General features: G+C 48.6%; 1 protein-coding gene across 2 annotated transcripts in view; it reads right to left on the bottom strand.

Moving 5' to 3' along the window:
• The window catches only part of RNF20 (ring finger protein 20), a 34524-nt gene that overhangs the window by 6736 nt on the left and 18592 nt on the right, over window positions 1-9196 (bottom strand). For both annotated transcript variants that reach the window (XM_019517078.1, XM_019517079.1), the window contains exons 15-19: window positions 6203-6352; window positions 4695-4907; window positions 3940-4065; window positions 1464-1604; window positions 892-993 (exon numbers count right to left, since the gene is read on the bottom strand). In XM_019517078.1, coding sequence (XP_019372623.1) covers window positions 892-993; window positions 1464-1604; window positions 3940-4065; window positions 4695-4907; window positions 6203-6352 — 732 coding nt within the window. The remainder of the gene's footprint in view (window positions 1-891; window positions 994-1463; window positions 1605-3939; window positions 4066-4694; window positions 4908-6202; window positions 6353-9196) is intronic.

Genomic DNA, 9196 nt, shown 5'->3' with positions numbered 1-9196 from the left:
CGGGAGCGGATCAGCAGGAACCCGCTACACAACCCTGGCCCAGCCCGCACGTGCTCCAGACTTGCCTGCTCACACTAAACAGTGGCAGCAGCAGCACCAGCTGGGCAGAAACTGTTGCTCAGCACTGGGTAAAAATGGCCCCTCCCCCTTGCTGCTGCCCGGCACTCCTTGCTACAGCTGCCCGGAGACCTTGCTGGGCTGCCCTGTGGCTCCACTGCTGTCAATGCCACCTCCAGACTGCCCCACAGGGCAGTGGTGACAGAGCACAGCAGCCACAGGGCAGCCCAGAATAGGCTCCAGGCGACTGTAGCAGGGAGTGCCGGGCAGCAGCAAGGGGGAGGGGCTGCTTTTCCCCTGTGCTGAGCAACAGTTTCTGCCTATTTGCTGCTGCCGCCACTGTTTAGCATGAACAGGCAAGTCCAGGGCAGGTGCAGGACGTGCTGGATCAGGGCTGCGATACAGGTCCCCACAGGTATTGTGGGGCTGGGGCCAGCAGTGGCGGCAGATGGAAAAAGCTGCCACCATCTGATCTGCTTAGAAAGGCAGTCCAGCTGTGGAGCTGCCCCAGCCCCGCTGCGTGCTCAGGGGCTGGGACACACCACAGGCGGACAATGCCTATACCAGGCAGGACTAACGGACCAGCCATACAAAGCCCCTCTGTGGGCCGGATCTGGCCTATGGGCCATATACCATCACACTTGACAGAAGTTTAGGAGGTGTCTCAGGCACTGCTAACCATGAAAGGTGGGACTTTCCCTCTTGCTAAGGAGAAGGTGGTTCCTCCAGCCTTAAGGCCTTCATAGGCTAGTGAAGTCCATTTCTGCACAAACATTAAAACTGAGCAGCCCTTCTGACCAGAAAACTAAGAGAGGGAGAGAAAGTGTTTTCCACCTTATAATCCTTGATCTCCTCCATCAAAATCTCATCACAGTTGGGCACCATATCAGGTTTCTTTGTGGTCTCCAGCTTCCTACGCAACCTGGAAATGTCCTCCTGCAAGAGGACGAGACACCAGAAAATAAGTCACTGAATCTAGATCATCTGTCTACAAAGCTTCTGCTTTGAGGTACATTACATAACAGGAGCAAGGGGCCCCTACTGTGACTAGCAAAAGCCTACTGAGAACTTCTGTCCCTCTCCTCCTCTCTTTCAATGCACTGCATAATGGCTTCTTACAAAAACAAAGTGGTTAAATAATACACATAATCAGATATCAACTGTATTGGCATACTTTTGGCTTGCCATAGCCAAGATCTCAAATTGGGAAACGTGTGAGGTACTAACTACAGAAGGTGGGGGAAGAGTCAAAAGCCCAAGATGATGTATGACTGGAGCTGGAGACAAAATGAAGCTGGAAAAAAAAATTTTCACAGCAGAGGTAGTCATCACAGAAACTGGACAATTTCAAAGACAGGCAGTGTGACTTGAGAGACCAGAGAGGGTTTGTGGTACATGGCAGGTACCTGGGCCCGTTTGAAGTTAAACATGTCCTTCTCTTTAGTTACACTGTTCTCCACAATCTCATCTTGGAAGTCATGTAGCTTCTTCTGGGCCAGTTCTAATTGTGCTTTGAGATCATCTGCAAGTTGGGCTGCATCCATTGCCTATTGGAGGAATGGTCAGAGAATTACAGATATTGGAGACATTATGGAAATTCTTCCATCCCTCCCCATCAATACTGTTCCTTATAGAGCCTTTAGGGTTTGTCTCCAATCTATGTTTAAACATTCCAAGCAAAGGGACTATCACCCTGTGACAGGAGTATCAAGATTGGAGCCTTTCTGGGAGTGGCTCCGCCCTCCTGTAATGGGCCAGCCGCCTGCTTACTTTCCTGCCACGCCTTGATCTTATTTGATTAGAAGATGGTTGTAATCAGCGGGAGGCTGCCCATTTTTCCACGCCCCAATGACAGGGGACACTACTTGCGGCTCCTTTTCCTCCCCTACACCGCAGCCCAAGCCTCGCAGATGGAGTTGAAGTGGTCTGGTCAGTTTCCTTTCTGTGCCCTGATTGGCGCCCCCGGGCTTGTCGCGCAACCGGCGCCCCTCACTGGTGCCCCAGACTTGGCATGCAACCGGCACTCTTCACTGGCGCACCGGGCTTGTCACGCAACTGGCACCCTTCACTGGCACCCCAGGCTTGTCACGCAACCGGCGCCCCTCTGCTCGCTAGCCCTCTCGGGGCTTTTCTCTGTGTGCTCGCCCCTTCGGGGCCTCTCTCTGTGCCCCCGCCTCTATAGGATCGCCCTCCCCTGGGGCTTGTCTCTATAGCATATTCATGTGTGCCCACCCTGGGGCGCAACACGAGCACCCTCCGGGCTTCTCGCCGGTGCCCACACTGGTGCTCCTTGCAATTGGGGCTCAGGTGGCCTTAGCCGGGCCTGGCCCCTAAATCCTCTGTGTCCTCTCTCAGGGCTGGGGTAGTGCACCCCTAAATGCGGTGCCCTCACTGGCACCGGGGTCCCCACCCCTGTGGAGCCCCACTGAGGCCTCCTCCAACCCCTATTAGCCTCACCCGGTCCTCCAGCCAAAACAGTAAACATAAAACATAAAGCCCCTGGGCTACAACATAAAAACTAGACCGTCCGTGGAACAAAAATCTACTCCCTACCAGAGAGCAAGGGAGTGGGGGAAGAAGGGCTCCACCAACCTCAGCAGTGACCCGGGGATGCTCTCATGGCCAGAATCCTCCCCTCTGTCTGTCTGGGCTGAGTCCCTGCTCCCACAGCTGCTGGAGAGGGACTGCCTTCCTGGCCTCCTACCTGGGCTTAAGAAAGGATAAGCCCTGCCCCTTCCTGGTCAGCTGGTTTTACCAGTTGTCCTGGCAACCAGCACCTGTGCAGCCCTGGTGACTGGCAGCTGAGCCTCCCCCTTTCTGCCACTAGGGATCTCCCCAGAGCAGTCCCCGCTCTGCAACACACCCCTTCTCTTCAGGGCCCATCCAACAACTGAACATTTCATTCTCAAGGTCTTGAGATTCAGCCTGAAGTTTCCATTTTTTAGTTTAATCCCATTAACCCTAGTTGTACTTCTGTACACCTCTCAAAAAAACCAATGCATCCCCTTCGTGCTTACACCCTTCAGACACTGTTAACCTCATAACTCTATTGCCCTACTATCTATGGATAGGTAGTGATTATTTTGTGATTTAAACTAAAGATAGAACTGTCAGGATCAACCTTTTTACTTTTATGAAAGCTAGTAAATAATTTACTTTCCCCTTAAACTTCCAATACCCTGCTAATTTGTTCATCATTTTAAAAAAGTCACTGAGCCAGTAAATGTTAGCAAAATTCCCTTGACACCATAGGCTCTAACATCCAAACGGGCTAATCACATTGCAGACTTATGCTTCTTATAATTTCTTCATTACTTCTTTAGAAAATAATATTTTACCTGCCTTCCTGAATAATTGTTTTATTCCTAAATTTTTCTTGACAAGAGTGAAAAACAAGGAGGGCAGATGCAATCACCCAAATGGATCAATCTAATTTCAGTCCTTATCAACAAACCTCCTTGTTTTACTGCCCCTGGTTATATTTGTTCAAGCCCTTCTTATTCCCCTGAGCTTGTTTGACTTCTGTACCATCCTGAACTGTTCTCTGTAAGCCTTAACTGACCCTGATTATCTTCTTTTGGCTGCCTCCTTTCTTTCCCCATTTCAATTTTTCTTTTACCATGTGTGCTCTGATCAGTCCTTCGTGAAGCTGTATTGATTTGTCTTGGTCCTTTCTTTCTTATTCTTGTCTTCTTTCTTTTTTTCTTTCTTTATCAAAGGATTGGTCTACTGTGCCTTAATTAGAGCACTATTTGGGATTCCTTAGCTGTGTATCATGCTGATGTGGCCACAAGGAATCTCAGAACCCACAGGACAGATCAAGTGTACACCTTAAGCAAGATAAAAACGTTGCAAGTGCACCATCTAAGAGCTGTCACTCGCCTTGCGTTTGTTCATTTCAAGGGCCTGTGTTCGGAGGCCCAGCTCTTTCTCTCCAGTGCCAATGTTGCTCTGCAGCAGGTGTTCCTTCTCCTCCAGCTTCCGCACAACCTGTAACTGAGCATCCACCTTACAAAGGAAAGGAGAAGTAGTCAGAACTGTGCATGCTGCTGCTATTTTGTTTGTTACTCTTCTCCTTGTTTCCAAATCACTTAGCTCCGTTAGTGTGCAGTGGGAGCCCCTAAGGGCTGCTGTGAGCAGTCATCAGTATGCATGTGGGCTATGGATTGGAGAGCTTCCTAATTTACAGCTGTTTGAGCTGTGGACTTTTACCAGAGCCCGTGCAAATAGCCAGCTGCCCCTGTCTGGTATGGGTGCAGCCATCTGGGAGCTGCCTTATCCTTCACTCTCCCTGCTTAGGCAGTCCACTGCAGGCAGCTACACCTCCCAAAAGGTGCATGATTAGGATGTGACATTTTTGATTGAACATCCCCAAAACCAGGTGTCCTGAGATGCATATGGCATGCCAGGATGCACAATTTTTGAGATCTGTGATAATATTCATCAGACCCCAATTTCACAATGAAATTAACATCTTGAGGGCCTAAGACATTTCACATTCATTGAGCTACCCTGTGAGAGATTGCAACGAAGCATCCAAGAAGCTTACACAATGTCAGAAGAGCTCTTTGAAGTCTAGAAAGCAGATAGGCCTGATTTCTGAGAGAACATCCCAATCTCTCCTGCCTTCTGGTTACCTGTGTCTTCAGGGTCAGGACCTGGTCTGCCAACTCCTCTTTTTCCTCCTTCAGCAGCTTGTGGATCTGGTTCGACTTGATACGTTCTGACATAAGTTTGAAGTTGGCATCATCCTTCTCCCGCAGCTGCTGCATCAGGCGAATGTTCTGCTCCTGCATATCCTCAAAGGCTTGTCCTGTGACATCCATTTCAGAAAGCAGGGCCTCCTCCTCCTGGGAGAGGGACAGACTTTGTAAGTGCAATCTCTCTTCCCCTTCTCAAAAGGGTGGGTTGTTTGTGTTCAAGCACCTCATTATCTTAGGAAACAGAATTTAGTGCAAGTGAATTTAGAGCAGACTGCTTGAGAATAAACTCTTCTCACCAAACCACAGAAAATCTCTCTCAAAATCTGCACTTCTTTAAGGGGCAGATGGTAATTTCCACAGACATCCATATCCCATGGTATGTCTACTGGAAAAGACAACAAAGATGAAAATTTAAGCCAACCGTTATATAGACCCTCCTCCAGGAGGCACAAGATAGGGACAACAGACTCATGGAACAGTCACCTGATATGAATTTGACCTAACGACATTACAAGTTGATGGGCCAGCTGTCAATATCTCAGTAGTTTATAACGAACTCCTAAACTATTCAAGTCTCTGGGATTTTCTTAAACTACTTTAAAACTCACGAAACAGAAAAGGTGGGAGATATCAAAGATCTGCCCCTATATATTGATGTCCCTTCATCTTGCAAGGGAACAAAGATGGGCACTAAATGATGGCAATCTACTTCCCCTCATGTAGACCCATTTTTGTAATCTGGGATAGTCTCTATAAACAAAAGCATTTACTACCTGTGTTTTACTACAGATGTTATACATACTACACTAGTCTATCTTGTCACATACAATACCAACCTTTTCCCCCAAAACAGCTGCTGGAAATTAGAGTGCATATTATATGTGAGAAATATGGTAAGAGCAGGTTCTTCCCTTACTGGGCAATGCTGACAGAGTTAAAATCTGCATAAATCCACAGGAAACAGAACAACGATCAGGCTCAGCTCCCTAGCTGCTGGTACTTAGTTACTTACTACAAGGAAAGATTTTTTTTTAATCATACTTTCTTTCAAAAACAACAAGGTGCCTATTAAAATCTGGAGAGTGCAATATGCAAGAAAATATGGCGTTTCTAAATTGTATGAGCTCTGCATAAAATCAAATGAATTGTGAATCAAGTCTATTTTTAAGAGAAACCGCCTGCGCCACGGATTGACTTGACCTGCATTACCTCAGCAGCAGCATCATAGGCTCACACCATCTCAGTGTTACATGAATGTAATTCTTTCCTCCCACTAGCCTCATTATATTCTGAGAATACTGTTGTAAATGGATGGGGACAAAGGTGGGACCTCATTGCTGGAGGCTGCACATATGGGAGGATGTTGATTCTAGCCATTCCCTGATAAGTTTGGCTGATAGAGCTGCTCCTACTAAAGGGGCATTTCCACAGTCTCTTCTCACCTGCTTGGCCATGGCTAGCTTCTTCTGCAGATATTCGATTTGCTCCTCCACTGCCCGGATCTTGCGTAAGGCATCCTCATCTGCCATTTTTTTACTCTCTTTTTTCTCCTTGTCCTCCAGCTCCCTCACCCGCTGCCGAAGCTCTTCCAACTACAAGAAAGAGAAAAAGGGATACAAGGAAAGGAATAAAATGTCAATAAAACTCTTAAAGAACCAACCTTCCCCTTATGTCTCTGGAACTATAGAGGAAACTAGAGGTGCACCAATACACTGGTCCGATATCAGATTGCTACCAATATAAAGAAAATTGGCTGTAACGGAAATTGGTCCGATGCGGCCAATAAACGTGTGCGCGCAGCTGCAGCAAAGCATGCAGGCAGCAAGGATCAAAGTTCAGCATCTTGGAGAGCTGTTGCAGCTGGTAAGTGCACTGTGGTGGAAGGGGATGGGGAAGGAAGGGGCATGAAGGGAGGCAATTGAATCAGTATTGGAAATCGAATTAGTATTGGCCAATATGCCTCCTTAAAAAAATCGGCTATAGGCATTGGCCCCCAAAATCTCTATCAGTGCACCCCTACAGAAAATGCCTTCAAGAGCTGGAAATCCTGTCTATACTGCCAGTAAAGAGTTAGAAGGCACTGTGTTATCATATTTATTTGACTCTCACAAGAGCCCCCCCATTTAGCATGGTGGGGAAGTCCCTCATCTTAGAATTGTGTATGAGAATGGGGGCTGTGGAGGAAGGAAAAACAAGTAGCTGCTGCAGCCCAGGGTTGCGGCCAAAGCTACAGCTGCTGCCTGCCCTTCCACCCCCTGCCCCCACTGTCCCTGCACCTTGCTATCCCCCCCACACCAGCCTCTGCTCCCCTACCTGCCTTTCTTTTTGCCCCTTACCTTTGCTCCATGCTGGTAGGCTCTGTCCATGCTGCAGCCTGGGGCACTGGGCTTGGCCCCAGCTTAAGCCCGCAGCTTAACCTGTAAGGCTGCTAAGGGCCTCGGCTTGGCCCCAGGTTAGGACAGGGATGGAGCCTGCTGGCACAAAGCAAAGGTAAGATGGGGGAGGAGGGAGCAGAGGCTGGGAGCAGGATGCAGTGGGAAAAGAGGAGGCCCTCAAGGCTGAGTGGGGAGCAGGCAGGAGGCAGAGAGACAGGCACAAGCAGGGGGCAAACTGCTTGAGCATCCCCACTGCTTCCCCCCTGCAGTGGTGAGGGGATGCATAAAAGGTGACCCTCCAATAATTAGATTCTATACATGGAAAATATAACAAATTTATAAATTTTCCATGTACAGAATTTCATTATTGGGGGGGCATTTTAAATTCAGGGTCATCTTAAACTGCAGTAAGTCCAGTACTTCAGGTATTCCCCTTCAGGAGGAGTCCTAACCTGAGGTCCTGAACATCATTAAAAATTCCAAGATATCTTTTCACAGAGAATGAATATTAACATGGTCTCCACAGTTACATTCCCCTGGTTTAAATTCCTTCTAAAACTTCATTTAGATATAGTATTCTTCATTTTTAAATCCAAACTGCTGTCCGAGTACTTATTTTAGTTCTACATATCACAAGTGACAGGATGGGACTTCTTTGAATTCCTTCGGGAGATTATTATTTCAGTTCAATAGACTACTGTATAATGAGGGTTTTCCAATGTTCTAACTTAGTTTCCATTTTATTTCTTTTTCTATCATTCCAGACAACCCTGAACAATTCCTCCCTTCCACTTGCTACTCTCACCTTTGATCATGCTGGATACCATATTCACTTAAATACAGAACAAGTTTCCCACCCAGTTCCCCTAAACAGCACGGGGGTAAAAAGCCCTTCATCCTACATTCATATACAAGGACATTTCATTATACTAGCCAACTGCCCATCATGAGTGACGGAGCGTTTCAGGGAGAGCTGACATGCACCCCACCACTCATCCTTTGGGGCTGACCATGTAAACAAGGGGTGGGCAATTATTTTGGGCAGAGGGCTACTTACTGCGTTTTGGCAAGCTGTCAAAGGCTGCATATGGGTAGCTCTACCCCTTGGCAGGTGCCCCACCCCCCAGGTGCCACCTTGTGACCAGAAGTCCCACCCCCTAATCCCTGACCTTTGCCATCAGAAGTCCATCCCCTTGCCCCCAGCAGTACTCCTTTCAGCAAGGGGGTGTGCCATCTTGGAACCAGAAAAATACCAATTATATTTTAAAAAGGAAACATCTCCAGCATTCATTAATTTGCTTTCAAAAAATATTTTGTCTCAATTTACATGCGTTGTGTAGTGTACATAGAGGTGATTGGACAATAGCTTAAAATTAAGTTTTACTCTTGTATATGGGGGGGTGGGTATAGGTTTGTGGGGCGCTGTGGGTGTGTGCGGATATGTGGAGTGCAGGTGGGTATGGGGAGGGTGCCTGGGCGGTAAGAGGGGGTATGGATGTGGGGGTCTGTGTGCATGACAGTGCGAGGGGAGTGTGAGTGCACGTGTATGGTGGGCTGTACACGTGGGACTCATCCTATGAACATACACACACCCACCCCCACCCATTCTGCCCCTGGCTGCACACCGACACGCACCCACCCTGCCCCTAGCTGCATACCCACATCCACCCACCCACTCTGCCCCTGACCACACAACCACACCCACCCACCCTCTCTGTCCCTGGCTGCACACCCATGCCTACCCTCCCACTCTGCCCCTGACTCCACACCCACACCCACCCACTGGCTCCACAACCATACCCATCCACTGTACCCCTGGCTGCAGACCCACACCCACCCTCCCACTCTGCCTCTGGCTGCACACCCACACCTACCCTTCCATTCTGACCCTGGCTGCACACCCACCCTCCCACTCTGCCCCTGGCTCCACACACAAGACACACACCCACACATACCCACAACACACCAGGCACACATGCACCCTACCAGAGGCTCCGTGCTCCCCGCTGCTGCAATGCAGCCAGGCCACATGGTGCCAACAGTGCCCGCAGGCAGGGAATG

This window comes from Gavialis gangeticus, unplaced genomic scaffold (genome assembly GCF_001723915.1).
Source record: "Gavialis gangeticus isolate Ggan-Ray unplaced genomic scaffold, GavGan_comp1, whole genome shotgun sequence".
Taxonomy (NCBI): Eukaryota; Metazoa; Chordata; order Crocodylia; family Gavialidae; genus Gavialis; species Gavialis gangeticus.
Note: the sequence above shows the minus strand (reverse complement) of the source record. Positions and strands in the feature narration are given on the sequence as shown.